Here is a 23,686-nt window from a genome sequence, read left to right as displayed (position 1 = left end):
TGACAAAATTTCACTATACCTTTAACTGTCGTGAAACGCTCGTCTGATATCACGCTGATTACAGAACCGACGGATTCAGGGGACGATACCCCACTTGAGTCGCTATCCAAATCATCTGTTTCCGGATTGAATAGTTCTAAAGACAAGAGTCTCGGCAAAGGCCTAGTAACTGTTTCTAAGCGACCAGGAGCAGCCGCTGAGGCACGTCGGACCAATGGGAACGACGGCTTGGCACATCTAGTCGCAAAGCCTGGTTTTTGTTTGAGGAGTTCCTTTATTTGATTCAATCTCGATTTACGACTTTCTTCCTCGTTGATAGATTCTGTACTGGATTTCTCAGTTATCATCTTAGCTCGTGGCATCGAGACTTCCTCGGGTACTGGGACCAGAGGGGCTTCGTCCAATGATACGACATTCTCAGTGTTTGTTGCTTGCGACATTGGCTCGTTCTCTACTTGAGTCGGTGATAATTGCTTTGTAGGGCTGTGTTTTTCTATTGTAGAATCCGTACAAACACTGGGTGGATCAAGTAGCTCCGAACTTTGAGAATCGGTAATTTTCTGTTGATTGCTAGAATTGAAGTCGGTCTCATCAGCAGAAATCAGTTTATCAAATATAGAAGTTTGATGACTACTAGAAAAAGCGCTAAAAAATTTCCTAGGTGGTATTGAGTTTAGCGTACGAGGAGATAGTCCAGGTGGGCTTGTCGGTGGTAACGACTTGCTGGTGGCAGGAAATTGTTTAAGCAGCGGTGATATCGGAATCAGTTTCAATCTTGGTCCCATTAAATCAGGAGGGTGTTTCACTCGTGGTGAAGGCGGAGCAGACATAGCGCTTAACTGACAACCAGGAGTTGCTGAGATTGCATCAATAATGGATGACAAGTCGTGTTTTGGCACGTAAATAACCGAAGCAAAACTGTCTTCCGAATCAACACTAGTGTCACTTTGCAAACTACTGTCCTTGGATGAATCTGATCCATCTTCACGCGATAATCGTCTCTCGACTATTTCCGCATCTTTTTTTATTGTCGTCGTAACTTTCTCTGCGGGTTTCAATTTCGACGACACCGGCTCACAGGGCATCATCGTACTGCAGCTTGTTTCATCTTCGTTTTCAGCAGATGTCCAACCTTGGAGCATTTTGACAAATCCGTTTTTAATTGACATACCAGACACCTTTTCTATATTCGTGGTTGACTGTTTTATTCTATTTGTAAGGCCACTTTTCAACAGTTGGAATCGTTTTGTAGCATTCGTAGAATAAAGTGAATCCTTGAATGCTTCGAATGCTTTTCGGTTACATATTATCTCCTCGTTTAGCGAAGCTTGCTTCATTATGTTCCTTCGCACTTTTTCCTTTTCCTTCAGTCGATCAATAGACATCAACTCCTCGTTCAGAGAGCTCTGTTTCTGTACATTTCCACGTTTTAGAGGGAACCTTTGTACAGTCTGAAATGAGAAGCAAGATTGAGTTAGAAGCAGCCTTCGTTGCAGAACAATTTATTATTACCAATGATAAAGGTTTGCAGGCTAGAGGACGAGGTATCAATGCCACGAAAAAAATGATAAATCAACAATATAATAATATTGGCATATCTGATCTGAAAGAAAATTCACCTGAAAATCTGGAAGGTCCTTAATGAGTTCTTGAATGGCAGTGTTTTCAGAAATTTCTACACATACATCTTCTATGAAATGAGACTTTTGCTTCACAAGCTTAGGCTTTGCATTGGTAAGGGGTGGAGTTTCGGCCGTTTCATTTAAGAACGAATCAGATGTTAACGTAGAGCAGAGACCAGGTATACTAGAACGTGATCTCACTAGGTTGAGTCGCTGTATTTCCAGAATATCACCAAGGCTTTTTGACTTGACACTCAGGGTGTCAGGATATTTGTTGAGCGTTGCATTCAAGTCCTCAAGTCGGCGCAATTCTATTGGCAAATCGTCCACATCCCCGCTATCATATTCCTGTTGCATGTGCCGTTTTACTTTTCCTCCGCTTTGGCTCCAAGTCTCCAAAAACCAAGGACGACTTCCAGGGCAGTTGCGCTTACCTCCTGCCAATTTCTGAATATCAAACGTCAGTGATTAGCTTCGATGAAAACAAGTGCCAAAACGTTATTGTGCGTAAAATTCTGTTTGTCAGAAATAGAATGAGCAATGACTCACCTGTAAGGCTCTGCGCACAAAACTGTAGCATGTTTCATTTGGACTAGAGAGACTGCTGGTTGAGGGAGATGGGCTTAGCACTGGATCAATCCAGTAACTTTTGGTTCCATACTTTTTTCGACTATTTCTGAAAATGATTACACTTCCAAGTATTTTTACAGTTCACATATCAGATGGGATTTCATCGTAGTTTGAAAACATTCAGTGTGGTAAGCGGTAACAAGTACCTCTTGGATGTTAGAAAATCCTTTGGGGCTATCTGGTTGTGTTGTATTTCATCGGCATATGGAATTCCCGAATATGTAGCTCCATTCGAAAACGAGCTAAGACAGTAGGCTTTGGGCCACGGAATCAACACATCTTGAGACTCGAACTGGTAAGATAAAAATTACATTGTAAAATGTGTCAAGACTTCCAACGAAAAATGTCACTTTACAGCCTAATTGAAAGTTATATAGTTCTCAATTCACCTTTCTGTGTCGCTGTTCCATAGCCCAGACAGATATTACCAACCGTCCTCCAATTCGCAATACTCTTGCCAATTCCTTAAGCGCGTGAATTCGCCGCTCAGTTGTCGCAAAATGATGAACAACAGCAATGGATAAAACTGCATCAAAGCTGTCATCGCGAAAAGGTAACGACAGATTGTCACAAATCAAGACCTGGAATTTGAATTCAAAATATAATACGTGCAATTTCATAACTCTGGTTATGCCGCTATACTCCAGTACTGCACAGCATACCTCATTTTCTTTTTCTCGTGCAATGTCCGTCAGATGTTTGCACCTGTCTGCCCCAACTTTGAATATACTCTGATTGACGCTCAAATACTTCCCGTTGCCACAACCTGAGACAATAATTTATGGGATATTATAATCGGCAGGCAACTCCATTTGCATAAGGATGGCGGGAGAGTGGTAGACATGGTCCTTCTCAGTTCTGATGCTAGAAATTCCAAGAATACCGGGAAAGACGTCTTGTCTTTACTCACCAACGTCACATACAAGGGCCCCAGGCTCAAGCTCTTCAAGAAACTGATATATACGAGGCCAGTGTCGACTCTGGGCAGTCTTCTCGGCGCATTGCTCGTACACTTCGTGGACATATGCTTGCTCCAAGGCCACAGACCTAGCTGTCTGCTCTCCGTCACTTTCAGACATCCCTCTCGTTAAGATGACGGTTTCTTACCCACATCCACACTCTTAGCATTACTGCTGTAACAGAATTAGGCAATATTTTCTTCTGCCTGTAATGATATGTCCGCAGACACATTTGATCATTAGTACATAGATATTTTTAATAAGTGGACCGAAGTAGTCATGAAAATTGTGTCAGTAATTGAGCCCGTGAAAAAACGTCTGTTAATTAATGTTTATACACACCAGCCTCTAACATCTTCTAACCCTGAGTATTCTATCTCAAATTTGGAAGTCCTAGGAGTCGATTGGTTGAAGGGTGAGTAAAGTATTATAAATTCACCCGGAACGTTATCTTCTAGTTCACTGTCCATCGTTCAGCCCAAAGTACAAATCATCTTAGAGTCAATTAATTGATTTCCATGCCATCGAAGGTGGTGGAAGATGCGAAGAAATAATAATTAGGGGTCAACGAACTGACAATAAGTTCCGGATTTACTCGACAGTCTCCAGGGCATCACGCAACACGCGAGTGGCGATATCCGAGCAAGTGTGTAAAAAAAAAAAAAATCGTTGCGCAATTAACGGCAAATCTGGCAGACTGAACGTGTACTCCTCGCAGAGGGGCTTGCTTACCTGTCGGCAATTTGAAAAGTAAAGTTTCAAGGCCCCGTGTGGCTATGGTCTGACCCAAACAAATGGTATATTGTTTGCGGAATAAATGAACAATACCATAATGTATAACCGTAGTACATTAATAACTGTATGTATATGTGGTATAATATAATGGATAAGCAGGCAGTGCCACCTCATAAGAACGTATCGTAGATCAAGTCGCCGAGGCGTAATCGTGAGCGCCGGATGATTTTTGACAGAAATGTTCTTTGTTAAAAAATCAGATAACAATTTCTCCATTCTCTTCGACTGTTTTGGTTAATCTCCTCGAATAAGTCCATACATTATGGGTGGCAAAAATTTGGAGATTATACTTTCCATAGTACTGCGCTACGCTGTAGCCCACCAAATGTATACCTATAGGTATGCCTTTAACGTAAGTAACTCATCGAGATTAAGGCGATCCGGTCCCGGAACTGGGTTGCTGTGCACGGAATAAAAGGCCGTCAGCTCTGGCGAGTCGCGGATATTACGCAAGGTCCGTTCGTTTCTTAATTGTCACTTCTCGCTCGCAGTGGATGGTTGTTCTATAATTTTTGCACGTCTGGAGAAGATGTATGATATACTGAAGTAAGTAACGTTATAGTGACGATTCATGCTGAAAAAAAACCGTTACTTCGCCATTTTGGAATTGTCCCAAATTCAGGCAAAACCGTAATAAAACAAAATACACTCGTAATTCGTATTCGAAATCCTAGTTACTTAAAGATCATTCTAGAATTAAGATAATAGTGATATTTTTCACCAATGTTACTAACTTAAACATCGTCAAGATGTAATACAATATGGTATTATATGCGAGGATCAACAAATGGTCGTTATTCTTCGAATGTTAACTTCGAATGATACCGGATATCGAATAAAGTCTTGAACACAGAATTTTCGTAAGCTTGGCTGAACGTTGTCGCTAATTATACCATCTCCGCAAGAGACAATGATCATTGACATGGCGCGGTTGAGTGACCCGAATAGAAATGATCAGATAAAGTATATGGAGTCTGTTGTACGTACCTCTCCGAGCAGATAACGTGCATTGATCCAAATATTTTTTAATCAAAACATAACAATAACGCAGACGTTCAACAGATTTTATTATTATTTGAAAACTTATTACGACACAGCTACATATTCTCACTTAACCGGGACTGTGTTGTAAGCATAGAAATTTCAAGAAATTCTCCATATTGGCGAGATAAAATTCTAGTAATTGGATCTAAGCTGTGCACTTTCACAAACTCCATATTTTAGTTTTCTACAGGTTACAGACACTCGAATTATTTTTTGGACAACCAAGCCTGCAGTTTTATGACCAACTCTAAAAGTGTTTAATTATTATTCAGGTGAATCATGCAAGCCGCCGTTATACGAATGAATTGTATAATGGCTCTATTCATTCTTTGTCAAGTAAAGTAATCCCGACGTAGCGTGTACAATTTTATTCACAAAAATAAAAATTCTCGCTTACTGCGCGGTGTGTACGTACGTAGACGATTATACGCGTTACATCAAGTTCGAGAATTTCTGTAAACTTATAATACCTGTACTGGTTATGGAGAATGGGAGAAACCTGACCGTTAATTGACTTGTTTGAACAGCGGACGATTTTCTCTTCTTTACGATATATTTTTTTTTTCAGCACAGTTTCGAGCTTTTTCTTGGTATTGAGTTATTTTTCGAATACATGTAAATAAAATTAACACGACTCATTGAATATACACGAATACTAATATACTCCTCTATACACGAATCTTGCTGACTTCAACGTCGTAGAACTACGGTGATATTCCATGAAACACTTCACTCAATTGCATGCGTTGCATTCGCCATAAAACGGAGTCACGAAGAACGGTAAAATAAATGATACGCCGATTAGTCATACCGCGAAAAAACAGACGCAGGTAAAATTCAAAACTGCTGAACAGACTGGCCAAGAAGCAAGAAGAGCAGGAATGAATACTCACCCGTTTCAATGGTTAAAAACAATTTACCAATAGTTGAAGCAATCATCGGAATGCAAGTATGAGGTTTATTTTTACAATCATATTAATTCTTTCTCTTCTTACCCAATTCGTTAGTTGATTGAAAGCGGCAGGCAGCAGCCACAAAGGGCTAATCAAACTCCCAACTAGATACTACGGGAGGTTGGAGACACCGGCAGTAAAACAATCGTTGTAAAATTCGAAGAAGATTCGTAAGGTTCAGGGTATTTCTTTCAGTATCTTCGAGCCGTCGTCTCGCAAGATGAATTTTGCGGTACATCAAGTAAGGGACGTTGTAGGCTTGGCACCATCGTAAAAAGGAGACGGGATTTTCGGTGCGAATAAAAGTGAGGATAGCCCAGAGGGTTCCTAAGTTCCTGGCCCTCTTTTTGGCTTGTAAGTAGAGCCGGCAAACATCGAGAAAAATGATGAGATCAACCACGTCCTTGTCCATGGGTGTGTGACATAAGAATATGTAGACGACAATTGTAAGAAAGAAGAATATATCCACGAATGGTGGGCGGAAACGCACGCAACAAATGACACTGATGCAATAAATAAGATCGTCAGTGTCGTGGAATCAAAATGCAAGTGCGAAAGTCCAACAAGCTCGATGGTTAATCCGACGCGTCGAAGAAGCAGCACCGATACGGTAATGCAAATTTGATGTCGCGTGCCTCAGAGTGGCGAACATGGCTGATGATACTCGGCCCACTGCAACTGCGGGTCGGTACGTGGTGCACTTTGAAGAAGGGCGGTTGTGCACGCATCAAAGGGCTCGTCATCTCTCCGCAGACAGCGAAAGCAGCCAGCGACTGCGCGATGAATTTACTCGATATTGCTTTCAGGCCGAACCTCCAGTTTCCATGGACTAGTTTAACATAGTTTACAACATGAGATGTCAAGTCTCCAGCCTCCGCTTTGACGCGTATAACGTACTGTCATCAACTGTTGCCGGACGATCCGTGCACGGTTTGTTATTCACATTTATGAAAAAGATTATATTATAGGCGTATAGAAATTGACCGGAAAGATGATTCAGGAAAAGTGTTAATTAACAAAGTATTTTCAGCCTCTGAAGTAATCTATATAATTCTCAAACCTCAAGTGAGAAGGGAGTTTATCTTATACACCGTTATGGCGTATCAGACTTGATTCAAGCATCGAATATCGTGCAGGTTATACTGCTAAACAATACAACAACCGTACACGGCTTTATCTGTTTTTATACAGCGTTACGGGAGGCGGAAGAAAAAAAAATTGTAAAATCTAAATCTAGTTTGCAGAGATGCTGAGATACAGAGAAACGCACGACACGAACTGAGCAGATTAGGACGGGGAAAAAAAATTTAGAATAGCATTCAACCCTGACCGGGAGAGCCGGACGTTTTAAGAAACGGGAGATCACTTCTTATGGATATGCTTTACCACAGAAAACCAGCCCAACTTTTTATAATCAATCTCAAGGCTTCAAAAGTATACGTACGTGTAATAAACAGTACGTTTAACATTAAGATACAAAGTTTCGATCTGATCATTGTGTCGACTGTGAAAGCAATGATATACTCGTACGTATAGCCGAGTCTATGTCTGTATCTCAAATTGACTAGGGTACTATACATAGGTATAATCGCAGTATGTGTATAGGTACGAAAAAAATGAAGACCTCTCAAAGCAATATTTAGGGCACTGCAGAGGCAGGTACAAGGCAACTAGGCTCGTGTAGATCGATGAAAACCGAGGGCCATGTAGTACGGCGGTGATGGAGGGGGAGGGCGGATTTGCAACGAAAATTTTAAGTATCAACCCTGCGGCCACAAGTCCAAGTATGTAACTTACGTTCCGAATCTACCGGATATGCGATATGCGTAGCCCTTTGCAAAAATTTGGCAGATCATCGCCAAACATCTTATTCGCACATAATTAGACAGGAAAAGAAAGAGTGAAGACTAAAGGGTTTCATCGTGCAAGAAGTTTGGTATGATAAGCGAATCTGCGCCTGGTAGAAAGAGTTTTAGCCGTGAAGTTATATCGACGTATGGAGAAAAAAAATTCATTATTAAATGCAATGCGGAGAATCTTTGAAACAGAGCCGGTGACAAGGAATGTCGATTAAGATTAAAGGAGGGGGAAGAGCGACGTACTTCACTACGACGATGTTTGAAAGCAAAGTTGTTGAATATTGGCGGATTGAGAGCTCGAAAGCAACGCAGCTTCTGATCGTGAAATACTTTGATGATTCGATTACGTAATACTTGCCGTCATACATACACATTTTATGATTATACGTACAGTGATCATTATTGCCTCAATCTTTCGGTTATGGTGTGTATATAAAGGTCCGAAACAAAATGCGAGTTCAATTCTATACGAATTATGTGAGAATGAGGATCAAATTTATAGTTCGCACGTAGAGTTGAATTCGGTCCAATTCCTATTCCTCACTTACAATATATTAAAACGGTCCACTTGAAATGTTGTCAATTTAAATACGTTATGTTCGTTATGATTATATGAACGTTGAAACAATTTATTTCCGAAAAAGTTACCCCTCTACACGTATACATGTTTTACATAAATTGCAAGTTTTTGGAGTTGCTGATTACGAATTTGAATTTTGATTTTAAAAATTCAAGATGGCGAACGAGAATTTCAAATTCGTTCAAATCCGGAGAAAAAACTCTGTCCAGGGATTTTAAGGATCGCTGATTACGAATCCGAAATCAGACTTTAAAAATACAGCATGGTGAATCCAATCAGCGACCCCGAAGACCCCTGCATAAAGTTCTTGACCGTATTCTATCAAATTTGAAATATTCGTCCGCCATATTGGATCCACCATTTTGAATGTTTGAAATTTGATTTCAGATTAGTTATCAGCGATCCCTAAAATCCCTGGACAAAGATCTTTTCTTCGGATTTGATCGAATCTGAAATTTTCGATTTTCCCTGTCTTTTTCGATTCCACCAACAGTGATTTGATTTGATGGGGCGGCGGTGTGAACGTGATATTATCGCGTGCAGGTGTGATCTCAATATACATTGCATATACGCGTTCTTAATTGCGAGGCACGAAATGGAGGGTGGGGAAAAAAGATAGAGAAAGAGAAAGAAAAGAGAACAAAAAAAAAGAAAAAAAAAATGCGAAAGAACAAAGAAGCCGTGTGACATCGGAGGAAAAACAATCAGCGTGTCAGATAGTATAGCGCGGCAGCAGCTGCAGGGTTATGGTTAACGGCTGCATCCTAGAAACCTAAATAGTAAAAGGGGAAAAAATGGGATTAAAGTTACTATAAGCGCGCGGTAAAAAACGAATTGTATACATAGATACATAGAAACGTTGCAGCGACAAGTTCTCGGGTTACATTCTTGAAGCGTAGTTGCTTAAACAGCCTTGTCCTCGGTATATAAATCGCAAACTCTCCTTTCGTGCCAATGGTAAGGACAACCTCTGCAGCTAATAATTCCCCCGCCTTCAAATCGCCTTGTAAAAATTGACTTACCACGGCTTTACGCACACCGCCTTCTTTTATGCTTCACCCTCCACTCGGCCTTGCAGTAACACCGAGAAGTTGCAAATGCCACCATTCGGCCCATGCAAGGTAGACGGCCAAGTAATCGTGATTGTACGTACAGTCGAAAGAACCCAAGACTTGACTCTCAAGGACCGTTTCAATCAATCGGATCAACGTTTGTACGGTAGTAGCTCGAAAATTCCTACCTCAAGATTGTTGTATTCAATTCGAGAATCTGAAACGATCGGAGCTCGTGGATTCATCGAAACTATATATTCGTGCTTTCCTGTGAATACAATCCCCGCCCAAAGTTACAAATGATCGGATATCAGTTAGTATTATAATGACGACGACGAATAGAATGAATACAAAAAATAATCGAAGCGTCAGAGTCGTAAACTCCTTGAGATTGAAATCGGGTTTTACGAGTTTTACGGCGTTTAGATCCGCATACCGCCTTTTGATAAATACCGAAAAATATGAGACGTGAATCTCGGGTATGTCTAGGTAGGAAATACCAGGGTCACTGATCTAACGATCTATCGCCATTAATCGCAGAGTTATCTTCTTTCTATGACGCTGAAGTTAGTAACGTTGACGTATAAACGAAAGATCAGGGAAAAAATTATTATTGCGCAATTTTAGAATGAATTACAAGGTGTCGGCTTTCGAGAATTACATACTTCATCCTCTTTTCTTTCTCCAGATGGATCAGCGTATAAAAGATAAATCCGAATCGAATCACGCGCGTAGAAAAAACAGGGTGTAAGATGAGCCACGCACAGAATCAACGAAATCATAAGGCAATCGGCGCGAAAGCAAAAGCATGATCAATATTACATAGAACCGGGGAATTTATCGACGTCACAACTTTCTCTGGCGTGAAACGGGTTCGAAGATAAATCGCTCTTCGGGACTCGGTCTGTGTGGGTACTCCCATTGAACGCAAAGCTCTACAACTTTATAAGACAACGATCATTCGCGGCATGCGATAGTATAACATGATTTATAAATCTGTAGCAACGATGCTGCGCAACACCGGGATGCTTGTATGAGAGCGTAAAGAGCGAAAATTTTTATTTGCTGCAGTAACTAGAAAAATTGAGTAAAACAGGTATCGTCGAAAAAACTGTTTGAATATTGTTGGTATTACGAAAAACGAGGTACGCGTAACGATTTTGCGCTATCGTCGATCCTTTTTTGGTAATTCCAACGCAAAATCAGTTTCTTCGGTTTACTCTAGTTTTTTCGTTAAATAAGGCTTTAACGTCAATTTATTGCTGCACGAGCATTAAATTTTCGCAACAGTTGCAAGAAAATATAGCAACAGTGATCTTAATGAGAAAGAATAGTAACGGATACCAGACTTCCTGGTAACAGTTAGAAAACTAATTTTCATTTTGTAACTAGAATTATTTTTTTCGATTGTGGTAAAAAATGAAAATAGTTAAGGACCGAGCGGTAATCGGAACTAAAAATTTCTCTCAGTGTACGTAAACGAATATATAAAATACACGTGAAGAGTCAATTCGCATGGTTGCAGCGGCGAGAAATCCTTGGCAATTGGCTAAAACAGATTGTCCTCCAGTACGAATATACGTGAACGTTAAATGTCTCTTTCAGGTCAATAACTTGTCGGGCTGCGACGAAGGGTGCATCGCGATATTTAAAATAGGCCAAGAGACGAGTCAGAGAGAGGCAAGATGGGCTACCGCAGGTGCTCCGGGACATGCCTACAACTCTTTTGGAGTTGGTTCGATCATTGGCTTGAAAATATTAGGCGAAATATTACGTTACACGGTTCGCACGTTTTTTGGAATCTCAAATTCCCCGACTTTTCCAGGTATTCCAAGCTGAAAACAGGATTTTTCCAGTGAGCTTTCAAGAAATATGACTGGGATTAATGACAATTTTTATTTACAATAATACCGATGACTTTAATATTACCTAGTAACCATATTACTGTCTGACAATCAATTTACTAACAATAGCCTGCGATTTTCCGTAAGAAAAAAAAACGAAAGAAGATTTTGTATTAAGTAATATAAATACAATTTAGTACAGAGCGTGTACAGATAAATTTTTATAAAATGGTCAAATCAATCTGTAAATTTTAGTGGACTTGCCGGGACATTCTTTTTATTTTAACTATGTAACAATATTCGATTCGAGGGTGTATAAGTTCATAGAATTCTAATTCGTCTTTCATTCTCGAATTGCACCCACCCAGACCTTCGTCACGCTTTTCTTGAAAATAAAAGGCGAGGATTTCTGGTCGAATGGTAATTGACGTTTACACGCACTTGTGTAACTGATAATCACAAGTCCTGCGGGTTGCAGCATTTTTATTAGCGTTGTAGATGCGGCAATAACTGGACATATTTTGTACAAGTATTACAGAGTGATCAAAGAATACAGCTTAGATGGATTTTTCGTATTCTTTCATTGCATCACTGAGCAATAAATTACCTAATAATAAAACCTGAATATCAAACGCGACATGTATTTACGTGGAGTTCGGTAGATAGAACTGAATACTGTACAACTGTATTGCAATCCGAATCTGACGCAACGGGTGTTGTTGTTCGAAAGACAAATTTTATCCACAAACACGTATAAATATCAACGTTTACAACAATACTTTCGGCCAAATAAATAATACAATTATCATCCTTAGCCGTAATGTATTATTTTAACTTTAAATCGTTGCAACGCGAAACAATTACACACCACGAATTACATAGAAATACAGAAATAATTATTTAATTCGATTAAGAACGATGTCATGCGAATCTAGCGAACTAATAAATCTTCCTGTCTCATAGTTTCTCTAACCGTACCAATATTCAGCATGCAATTGCACAAGCGAGAAACGATCCGACATATAATAATTACAACGATACGCGCGTACAGTTTAAACTTCGCAACAGGAATACTCAAAAAAAAAAAAAAAAAAAATCAAAAAATCCCAACAAAATACAGTTACAAGTATATTATTCCTCCATTATTTCAAACCAGCAATAATAATAAATTCAACAAATATAAGAAACAATCTATCACATAACAGTTGGCATCCGTACCCTCGTAGTATAACGCGTACGTGTATGTATGTATATCTATACAGGTCCGTGAACATCTACACAACGTGAATGTGCTGAAAATAGGAGGGCGAAAAATGTGCGCGCTCCCTGAAAGAGTGTCGAGGGATGGACGGATGAAGGGAGGTAGGGAGGAATGGATATTGCGGAGGGGCGAGGCAAAGAGGGGGTGTTGCGGGGGCGGTGTGGGCGACGTGCGGGTGACGTGGGCAAACGCGTATATATGTGTATATATATATATATGTATATATATATATATAATATACAAGGGTATACCTGTAATGGGCGGAGATGGAGGGGGGGATGGATACAGCAGTAGATACAGGAACAGCCGAAGCTTCGCAGCGTGCCAGCGCAAGGGTGGCAGCCATGAATGAAAGCAGCGCGTATCGATTTATCCGCATTCCGTATACCGCCCTATTTATAAAGCACGGTAAACACTATGCTTCTATATAGATATTAAACGTACTTACGTACTTACGTACCTACGTACCGTACATACACATACATTGACGCACGTACGATATGTCATATGCAACGAAACGATGAATCTATAGCTTTGGCGATATCCTGTTCGTCATGTGACGGAATCCTGTTGATTTTTAAGAAATCGCTCGAGATGCGATCGATGGTGTTCATAAGTAAGCTGTTTTTTTTTTTTTTTATTTTTATTTTTATATCGTACGTGACGAAATTATTGCCGATAGTACAGAGCGTGAAATACGACGCTGTACATCGTACGTGTCTAACAATAAGACAATCGCGTGTCGGCGAAGATAATCATATCGCGTTTTGTGCCGTGACTGTTGTACAGAAATATGTATGTTCGAAGCATATAATTACAACAATCCTCGGATAGTGTTCTGCGGTAGAAAATGTATTACGGGTATGCACACGCCGGCGATATATCTGCGCGAGAGAGAGCCTCTCTCTTATCTTACGGCTCGCTCGCCGTGCATTGTCTGTTGCATTACATCACTAGGCACGGTTATAGGAAAGAAGTATTGTTCGATAGGATAGGACGCGTATACTTTCAGCGATTTTTCTCATCTATGCGAAAAGCAAGAGATAACATATCGCGCGTCTTTTTCCATCAGCTTTAGCGAAACGATCTTGTAAATAATATATATATATATATATATAACATGTATAACATACTGGATCGGCGATGCAGAGGGTGAAACGAATGCATGCATGAATGACGCAATCCGTTGGTGGGAATCGGAATGAAATTCGTAACGACGGGTGGGGATGTGATCGATTAATGATAAGTAAAATATGGAAGTAAAAACGGTGGGGTTTAGAAACGGCGTATACCTTTATCATGTCAGCGGGTGCAGCCTCTCTTCATCTTTGTTTCGCGATGTCGCTTCGTTTGGAGTTTGGATTAAAATTACAAAAACGACGACGACGATTCACTTTTCTTACCACCGCAGTCTCAACGATCTTGCCGAACGCCATAACTATTCATGTGATTTATAATTCAACTCTCCGGCTGCCGATATACGTATACATATATATATATATATATACACAAATATCATACAACATACAGTATACATACATGTGTATGTACGTATATATTATATATACATATGTATATACGTATAAACTGTACAATGCATTATATTACATGGCATAATACAATATATTACACAGTTTGTATTACGCACGGGTGTCTCGGTCGAAGTATGATTAATTATATACGCCAATAAGAGGGGGTGGTCTGCACGACTTTACGATAAACGATAATTGCGTTAATTTTATACGCGTCCCGTTATTGTTAGAACAGCGATCGAGTTTACGCGTCGAGGGTTAATCGAGGAATTTCTTTTTTTCCGTAATAAACTTATCAGACCGGGACGGAGAACCCGCACACCGTCTATCCGATGGTGGTCCCGTATCAGTCGACCAGGGAATAAAGCTCCGAGGGTTGCTACTGCAATTCGAAAGCTCTCCGCGAGACGGAGCCACCGTTGGCTGGCGCATTACGCTTCTGTATATGATGTTTTATACACCCGAACCCCTGATCCTTACCCCTCCCACCCCGCCCTTCATCCCTGTCTTATATTTGATCCTTCACGTTTCGGTGATGTCGATATCGCCTATCCGGGGACCAGCTATAGCATCACCCTCTGACGTAGCCTCCGTTTAACCATACGTATACCGCATGCGAGAGAGGATATGGAACACATACGTACATTTGTTAGTGCGGTTCGTAAGGCGGTACGTATAAGAACGCACAACCAGGCGACACATATTCTCACCTTTCACATATTTTCGTAGAGAACTTCAAACGGCGCTCTGGCTCAAAATTATCGTTATTATTCTTCGCCGCTATTATTGTTATTATTTTTGTTGTTATTACCATTCAATCAGACGTACGTACGCACGCCTCGGCGTGATCCGATACGTTTTTATACGCACATGATACATGTACGCAGGATTATTATAAGTGTACATCCCTATCGTTTCAAGCATAGGTGTGTATATATATATATATATAGGGATAGGAGATTAGACGAAACGGGATGATATCGTACACCGTAATTTATTCCTCGATATAACGAGCTAAGTTTATACACGTATGTATATATATATACGTATATATATGTATATATAGCTGCTGGACGTGTTACGTCATTTCATTCAATCGCTAGACTTGAGGGTATAGCTTGTTGTACCTGATACATTCACATCCCAATCTAGCAACGATCACCACGATTCGTGACGTTATGTGAGGTAAAAAACGAAAAGGTAGAGAGAGAGAGAGAGAGAGAGAGAGAGAGAGAGAGAGAGAGAGAGAGAGAGAGAGAGAGAGAGAGAGAAGATAAATTGGTGGGACGCTGAATTCCGGTTCGAAGTTAGCAAATGGGGATACCTTATAGGTTGTAGGGGCTACCATTAGCTAGTAGCAAATAATAATCCATCGGATTGGCATGCGATTTATGTAATAGTTTCAATTCGAGAAGAGGGTATAAAGATGTTATATCATAAGTGATGTTTTCAAAATTTAGGTCGACTATGGATCTTGATCCTATCACTTCCATGTACAGTAGTACGTGCGTACGACTGTTATGTCCGATAATGTTAATCGTAAGTACTTAATAGGACGGATATTGTAACGGTAACGATAATAGCTAACTACCCTAGAATTTTGAACAGTTATAGGTAAGGAGAGAAATTTTCATGCGTTTAAATATACGTGAAAACAAACTTTCGTGCTTCGATGACCCCATTCCATAACGTAGACCCATTAAATCTGTACAAAGCCATGCGTATTGACGAAATTATACGCGAACTTTTTGCGCTGAATTTGAACGAAACATACCGGACGTTTTAAGTTTGCCGACGATCGAGATCATCAATGAATGTTCGAATAAGACGTCGTTTCGAGCAATACCGCAGACGGAGCAGGTAATTACGATTTTCTTAATCAACTGCGTTTAAAATTCGACAATTATATTTAACGACGAAAGGTATACAGTTTTCTTCGATGTTTGGGTTCGGCACAACGCGTAAGATTGACTAATAATATATTCAACAGCTATTGGCTCGGCGAATCTTGACATTTCTACCAGTGGCATGGTTTCGCGGCACAGCGGCGATTCTGCACGCGAATGTATGTGTACAGCTTATGGGTTATACCCTGATTATAGCAGTTGCCAGTTGATTCTCTCCCACTGATTCTCCGGAGAGACAGCCTGCCCGCGAGTAGTAGGTAGTGGGTGCCGGTTACTCCCCGGTATAAGACAGACTTTTTTAAAGTCAATTGCCTATTGCAGGTGAGATATTTCATTCCACGAGATCGAGACTCTCGACTCTTGAACAATCTTAAAACGTGAGAATTGCAAAAACAAAAAAAATTTAAATATCGTGATGAATCAAGATCAATTTCTGTAAACCGCAGTGAATCAAAGTACTAAAAGGTTTTTTGTTCTCTATCACACTGTTATACAGGACGAATTTCGAAGTACGTAACTCGAAAAAGATGGAATAATAACGGAGAAAATAACAACAATAACAACAATAATAAACCGTGCACTGTTCGATTCGAAAAGCGGAGAGATTTTTCTCTTTTGACTTGTCAATTAAGAGGTGGGGGATTCTGAAGATATTGTGAAAAAATAATTTCACAATGCTCAAAGATACGTGACAATGTTTGCAACACGCATACAAGTGACATAGTTTTTGAAAGATAAGATTCGTTGTACAAAAAATCAAATCGTATCTTCTGTTTGATCTGGATGAAGCAACGGACGATAGATGAGATAAAAATTTATGAAACACGCAATAATTACAGTATATATTAAACTCTACCCGGCATCTTTGACCACTCAAAGAGTTACGGAAGCGGCAGTTCCATCATTCCCCCTGCATTGTTGTCAGTCAAAAGGACTGCAATCCACGAGTGAAGGTAAGTCATTATGCCTCGCATTCGCATTAAGTGTTACAAAAAAGAAAGAAAGAAAAAAAGGCGGACGAATCCTTCTTTCCCTCTCCCTCTCTCTCTCTCTCTCTCTCTCGCTCTCGCTCTCTGTCACTCTCTACATATTTTTGGATTATTTTCACTTGTGGACCGCGGTTATGAGAGGAAATATATGAAAACATTGCTTTTTTAACTGTAAACACCTTTTTATACTCGTATTAATTAATTTTTGATGAATGAATTGAAAACTGCGGTACAAGTTAAATTTTGGGAAATATTGCCGTTTTTTTTTTTTTTTTTTCTTATCCAACGATCAATCGTAAGTTCGCCACCAGCAAATTGTAACGATTGTATGAAAATATTGAATGTTTTTTTTTTTCACCAACACATCGACTGGAGAAAAAAATCTGTGCACAGGAAATTTGCAAAAAATTCATTTGGGTGTAAAATGAGATATCCTTCATTTGGATCTGACGAACTGTATAAATATTTTGACGGAAAACGAAAAATAGTAGACTAACACGAATTTTCTGATATTGTTAATAACAATTAGTATTTACAATTAATAAATACAAATAATCAAACATCTTTCAAACCTTTGTTTTGCCATGTTTTAAGTTTAACACGTTCTTGACCTGAAATTCGTTTCGTCTTAATTCGTTGAGTTGGGAATGATCAAAGACAAAGTAAAAAGTTGAAAATAAAATTACACCTGAAAGTATGCAACCTTGCTTTCATATCCGTGATACAGGTCCGCTTCTCTGGACGACTACTAGCTTTATTAAACAATTTTTTATTTTTTTTTTTTGTATAATTTATGTTCACGAATAAATGGAAAACTGCTGGACCAAGATTCAAAATTCTTTCTCTCGTGGATATCGTTGGTACTCAGGAGTAACGTAGGCTATACACACTGTAATGTTTCAATGCGATGAAAGGAGAGTGTAATGTAGGAAAAAAGAAAAAATATGAACTTAATAGAAAACGCGGTGGTTCCTGCAGCTTTTGTGCTCAGAATTCTGACAGTGCTATATTTTAGGTTTTTCCATACAATCCCATACACATATATTTTTTGACTTTTGTCTCTTTCGACAATCTATATTTAAAAATTCTATGAAATAAATTTTCACACGTTTCAAAATTCAATATTGTAATCCTCTTATTTTTTCATCATTACGCATTTTTACTCTCACTTCGTTCATCTACGACATTTTATTTAAAAATTAACTAATCGTAGTTAAATAATCCGTTAGTACTAAATTGACTGTAAATTACACGTTACTTCATTTCGTCAGATTTTTCGAGCTACTCAAAGCCGCTGATTTTTACACAGATTTATCGTTTTCAATTTTTATTTTCATCCAAATATACCTACACTTATTTTTATTCTCAGACAATTAAGCTTAGATTATAGTTCACAAGTTGGCGGCAGATAAACGAACTATTTTGTGAACATTACATATTTGTCGTGAATTGAAGAAATTGAACAAAATTTTAAAGTACAATAATCAACCGGTAATGGCGGATAGACACAGCAATGTTGTATAAATAAATTCTATATCTGTATCAGTTTGTTTAATTAGTTATTCATCGTCAACCAAGCGATTTGACCGTGATGTTTAATAGCCACCTGCCAATCGATAAACCGAAAGTTTCACTTTATACTTGCAGATTTCGTACCGATATACAATATATACGGTCTGCTTATACAACTGATACATAATATATACATATATATGTATATATATATATATTATCGAACCGACCTTCGGTGAGGTAACATAAAATATAAATGACTTGGAAACCGATCAAGCTAGACTTTCGAAAAATTGAGAAAATAAATAAAGAAATATAACATTGATTTACAACAATGCGTGGTGGTACAATTAATTATGTACGTCTAGTAGACGTTAACCGATTGTTCTTGATCATATAAACGTAAGAATATGTAGATGAAAAATAGATCGAGGATCCAGAAATATAGAAGCTCGTAGGCTTTCGCGTATTTTTCAATATAGCGAATCAAGGATATCAACTAAGGTAGCTCGGACCGAACAGCGTGTCGGATCGCAGTGAAGTTAGTAACGTTATCGCAACGATTCGTGCTGAGGAAAAACCGTTATTTCGCGATTTTTGAATTGCCTGAAATTTAGTAAATCGTAATAAAACAAAACACGCTCATATTTCGAAATCTTAGCTACACAAAATTCATTGTAAAATTAAGAAAACGGTGATATTTTCTCCAATTGATGCTCCGTTACGATAACGTTGCTAACTTCAACTTGGTCATGTCGGATGGATATTCATTAGCATTTGAATGCCGTATCACTCTCGGCCTTTCGTCGAATCGTCATTAAATTCTTTTGATAACTCATGAAAACACACTTTCTACATTATCGTCGGGCAAATTTTTACGGACAAATAGAGTTTAGTGCCGACTGGTAGGCAAAATTGCCAATGGATCGCATTCCTATGTTGGGAAACATCATCTATGGTCGGAATTGCCGGAGTTATCCGCTTACGTAGTCAGCTGTTATGTTCCCAGGCTGTCAGCCTAGGGTTGGTTAATTCGAATATAATAAACGAAAGGCAAGATTTACTTTATTTACGCGTGAAAGGCAACTGTAGGTATGCTCAGGACTAGTTGTTTCCGAGACTCGTCTTGATTCGATTCAATTTTCATTCAGTAAGAAAATCTTGCTGGCTTTTCTCCCACTAACTTACAGCCTAACCACCAAACAATCTGACTTGAGTGACGGTTTACGTCAATAATCAAAAATATTCGATTCTTTAAACGCCATTGAAAAGCGTGAAGAAAATTGGTTTAGTATGGTGGATTTTTCACCATTTTTCAACAATAAGTACAAGTGTCATTACGAGCAAGAACATTTGGCGATAGTTGAAGAGCGATAGCTCTGCTCACATTTTCTTCTTTGTCCCTATTGTTCTTTGTTATTCACGTAGACATGCCTATCTAATCTGCCAATTCTCCCAAGTTTGTTACACTCGATTTCGTACAAAGCGGCGTGTCAGCTTTAGCCATGACCTCTAAAGTCCCTACGCCGGTAAACAAAGTGAAAAACAGGGTTGGTACAGTTTGTTTTTTTTGTCAGTAATTATATCGCAATGTCAATCAGAGATATAGTCGCTATATGAAAGGAAGTCTTGGCGTACTAGTCTTGGGGAGATGCGTGTGTGTAAAAAATGAAATGGGGCATTGGGTGAAAGTACGCTTTGGCTTGGAAGTCAGTTATATTGGATCAGTCTTGTGGAAACTTTGTACTGTGTTGCACATAGGTGGATATGAGTGTTATTCAACTCTCGTTTATACATCCGTTTTAATGACGTGTTCTCATACGTTCTTATCACATTTATTCGTATCAAGAAACAGAAGAGCTTGAACAAGTTTCCACTATCTTTCAAGCCCTGTTGCCGATGCTTTGTCATACTAGAAGCAATAATTCTAAACTCGTGTCGCAGGATGGTGCAGACGGTTTGGATATGGTGCGCAGTGGTTTTAATAGCAAAATTTACGGCTGGACTTGAAAATGGCCTCGTCCGAACCCCACCTATGGGCTGGCTGTCCTGGGAAAGGTTCAGATGCAATACAGACTGCAAAAATGATCCCGACAATTGCATCAGGTAAGTTAACTACAACGCTTCATCAATTTTACAAAGATCGTTGATCCTCTCGATGCTCAGATTTTGGGAATTTTAACAAACGCTACCTTTCCCAAGTTCAAAAATGAATATTCCCAGTATGACAAATCTGGAAATTTATATACGAATAGTGATAATCGTTGATTGTGATCACATTGGACGTGATATGAAAGTATTTTCTCAAGGTTGTAAAGTTATGTCGTCGAACGATCACCTTGAATTGATAAAATAAAAAAAAAGGGTTATTCAATTTATAATGCTGTTTTCTAAGTTTAATTGCTATATAGTAAGGGTATTTCAAAACTGATGATAATCCATATATGCGTACGCGTTATGCTACTTTCGCTTAAATTTACATTTATTGACGTGTTTGGACCACATGGGGCAATATAGCTCTGCCTCTGTTGCTGATTGCATAATAAAAGTGTGCCACAAAACGAATGTTGTGCTATGAAACTCTTTCATGGTTCAGGAAACTAAATATTCAAGTATCCCGTGTGTGAAATCATACATGCCCCAGAAACGCTTTGCCATTGTCAGTCTTTCTTTAATGTTCACCAGAAGCAACACAGACTGGAGTATAATACGAGCATAATGGAAATTTCGCATTCTCGAACCCAAGTGTTAATGCAAAAGAATAAAAAATGTTCACTATTTATGTACCGACTGTGTAGTAGAATATCCGGAGTCAATGGTGATATTTCAATTACAGAGATGGCCTTTTCCGCACAATGACAGATATTGTTATAGCAGAAGGGTACGCGGCAGTTGGATATCAGTATATCAATATCGATGATTGTTGGCTCGAAAGGGAGAGAGGCTTTGATGGTCAGCTTAAGCCTGATAGACAACGTTTTCCTTATGGCATCAAGAATCTGGCTGATTATGTAAGCATTTCGATAGTAAATTGAGGTAGAATTCTAAATCATTCACCAGCGATTGGTGAAACTGGGAAACAAAGAAGAAATAAATACCAGTATTTGATAAGAACCTGTTTGCATAAACTGTTAACTAACAATAAATATAATACCTCAAATTGATTGAGATGTTTTGCAATTTACACAACTGTGTAGCAACTTGCCATTTGCGAAATCTTATTTTAACGATGCACTCGTGAAATAAAATGATAGACAAAAATAAAAACATATAAAATTTAACAGGTAAACTTTCGTAAATGACACGTAACCACATCGGTATTATAATTATTTAGGTACATTCCAAGGGATTGAAATTTGGCATTTATGAAGATTATGGTAATTACACCTGTGGTGGTTATCCAGGTATTTTGGGTCATTTAGAAGAAGATGCTGCACTCATTGCATCATGGGATGTTGATTACATAAAATTAGATGGTTGCTATGCCCATCCATCAGACATGGATAAAGGTACAAATTCACATTATCGTTTGAATTCGAAGGATATATTTACTGTTTAGAAATGAAGGACATTCAACTAATAAATCATATTTCAGGATATTCTGAATTTGGATACTACTTGAATCGAACAGGAAGACCTATGGTATACTCGTGTAGTTGGCCTGTTTATCAAACTTTTGCAGGCATGAAGGTTTGTTATATTTTTATCACTCATATAGGGGCATTTATTCGTTACTAAACACAATGTAACAAATGTTGGATTGGTTTGATTTTCAGCCAAACTTCAGTCTTATATCTGATACCTGTAATCTGTGGAGAAATTTCGGTGATATTCAAGATTCATGGGCGAGTATTGAGAGTATAATGGATTATTTTGGGGATAATCAAGATGATATTGCACCAAACGCCGGGCCTGGACACTGGAACGACCCAGATATGCTGATAGTCGGTAACTTTGGGCTTAGCTACGAACAAAGTAAAACGCAAATGGCCTTGTGGGCTATACTAGCAGCGCCGCTATTCATGTCAGTGGATCTTAGGACAATTAGACCAGAATACAAAGCAATTTTACAAAACAAAAAAATAATAGCCGTCGATCAAGATCCCTTGGGAATTCAGGGCCGAAGAATTTACAAGGTAAGTTCTTCGTGTTGCAGCAGCACATGTTTTAGATTGTTTTGAGTTCAACGTGACAAAGCTAGAGCTGAGATTTTTGTATTTTTCCAGCACAAGGGCATCGAAATCTGGGCAAGGCCTATTAGTCCAACTTACCAGAACTACTATTCCTATGCTATTGCATTCATTAATCGCCGAACTGACGGTACCCCATCAGACGTCTCTGTAACATTGAAGGAACTTGGACTAGCGTATCCCGCAGGCTACAGAGTAGAGGTAAGTTTAATTATGCATCCAGTTTCATTTCAAATTTAATAACTTTATGTTTTTTTTGTGATCAACCGATACTATTCGTACTCAACGGGTACTATATTTCTCAAGTAACAACTCATCTTACTAAATGAGAATGAGTCGAGTGTTTTAACTTCTGCAGCTAGACAAAATTTCTATTAGCAGCACCCACTTTGACGTAAATTAATGTTCTGCATTACGAGTACGTAATTATTTATGATTTCAGGACTTGTACGAGGATGTTGATTATGGAACACTAACACCACAAACAAAGATTAAGGTTAAAGTGAACCCTTCGGGAGTTGTGATCCTACGTGCTGATGTAGATTTGGAAGCTGTGTACGCCCAAAATAATTACACCCCCTTTCCGGTTCTGAACCAAGTTTTCAAAGTCAATCAAAATACCTTCAAATGATAAACAACAATTCCAAATTAGATAATACTAATTATTACAATTTATTAGATTTAAGTTTTCAAATAGGAAACGTTACCATGAATTTAAGAATATTTACAACAAGTGAGATAAAGTTTATACATAAATACATTTTTTAATTACTCTGTCATTTTTGTAATATTTTAAGTATTTCCAATTTGGACCAAAAAATTACTCCTGATCTAATAAAGATTTTTACAGTGAGAAGAAAAAAAAGTAATCATTACTGCTCTGAAACATTCAGCCCTAAACGAAAATAATCAAGGTGGTAATCCAGTTTCACCCAATCAAGCTAAGCTGGGCTAATC

General features: G+C 38.8%; 2 protein-coding genes across 20 annotated transcripts in view; one reads left to right on the top strand and one right to left on the bottom strand.

The window, feature by feature from the left end:
- The window catches only part of fid (fire dancer), a 28,388-nt gene that overhangs the window by 3,678 nt on the left and 1,024 nt on the right, over positions 1–23,686 (bottom strand). For 2 of the 14 annotated variants that reach the window (XR_011177393.1, XM_046631411.2), the window contains exons 1-8: positions 13,892–14,496; positions 3,163–3,385; positions 2,915–3,018; positions 2,642–2,833; positions 2,399–2,544; positions 2,172–2,298; positions 1,620–2,069; positions 20–1,451 (exon numbers count right to left, since the gene is read on the bottom strand). Coding sequence is in view for 13 of the 14 variants with exons in the window: in XM_046631411.2 (XP_046487367.1) it covers positions 20–1,451; positions 1,620–2,069; positions 2,172–2,298; positions 2,399–2,544; positions 2,642–2,833; positions 2,915–3,018; positions 3,163–3,331 (2,620 nt within the window). In the remaining variant the exon portion in view is untranslated. Of the gene's footprint in view, positions 1–19; positions 1,452–1,619; positions 2,070–2,171; positions 2,299–2,398; positions 2,545–2,641; positions 2,834–2,914; positions 3,019–3,162; positions 3,418–3,553; positions 3,674–13,891; positions 14,497–23,686 lie in introns of those variants that run through there. The other 12 variants (XM_046631412.2, XM_046631420.2, XM_046631421.2 and 9 more) reach the window with 12 other exon arrangements.
- On the top strand, positions 16,299–23,573 carry LOC124221427 (alpha-N-acetylgalactosaminidase). Of its 6 annotated transcripts, XM_046631429.2 has the most exons (9): positions 16,299–16,415; positions 16,535–16,991; positions 20,484–20,645; positions 21,376–21,550; positions 21,874–22,048; positions 22,135–22,229; positions 22,316–22,675; positions 22,766–22,930; positions 23,172–23,573. In XM_046631429.2, the coding sequence occupies exons 3-9, from the start codon at positions 20,485–20,487 to the stop codon at positions 23,358–23,360; spliced, it is 1,320 nt and encodes a 439-aa protein (XP_046487385.1). In that variant the 5' UTR covers positions 16,299–16,415; positions 16,535–16,991; position 20,484; the 3' UTR covers positions 23,361–23,573. The 6 variants fall into 6 exon arrangements, with proteins under 6 accessions (XP_046487385.1, XP_046487384.1, XP_046487383.1 ...); XM_046631428.2 differs by having other exon boundaries at positions 16,302–16,991; XM_046631427.2 differs by lacking the exons at positions 16,299–16,415; positions 16,535–16,991 and adding an exon at positions 19,446–19,592.

Source organism: Neodiprion pinetum, chromosome 6 (genome assembly GCF_021155775.2).
Source record: "Neodiprion pinetum isolate iyNeoPine1 chromosome 6, iyNeoPine1.2, whole genome shotgun sequence".
Taxonomy (NCBI): domain Eukaryota; kingdom Metazoa; phylum Arthropoda; class Insecta; order Hymenoptera; family Diprionidae; genus Neodiprion; species Neodiprion pinetum.
This window is presented reverse-complemented; position numbering and strand designations above follow the sequence as displayed.

What these genes read in the sequence shown, in the direction of transcription:
- LOC124221427 (XM_046631427.2), top strand. Translation starts at nt 19,495, where the DNA reads ATGGTCGGAATTGCCGGAGTTATCCGCTTACGTAGTCAGCTGTTATGT. An exon ending in TCAAGAATCTGGCTGATTAT is followed by an intron (nt 21,551 to 21,873) that starts GTAAGCATTTCG and finishes ATAATTATTTAG; the next exon opens with GTACATTCCAAGGGATTGAA. An exon ending in TCCATCAGACATGGATAAAG is followed by an intron (nt 22,049 to 22,134) that starts GTACAAATTCAC and finishes ATCATATTTCAG; the next exon opens with GATATTCTGAATTTGGATAC.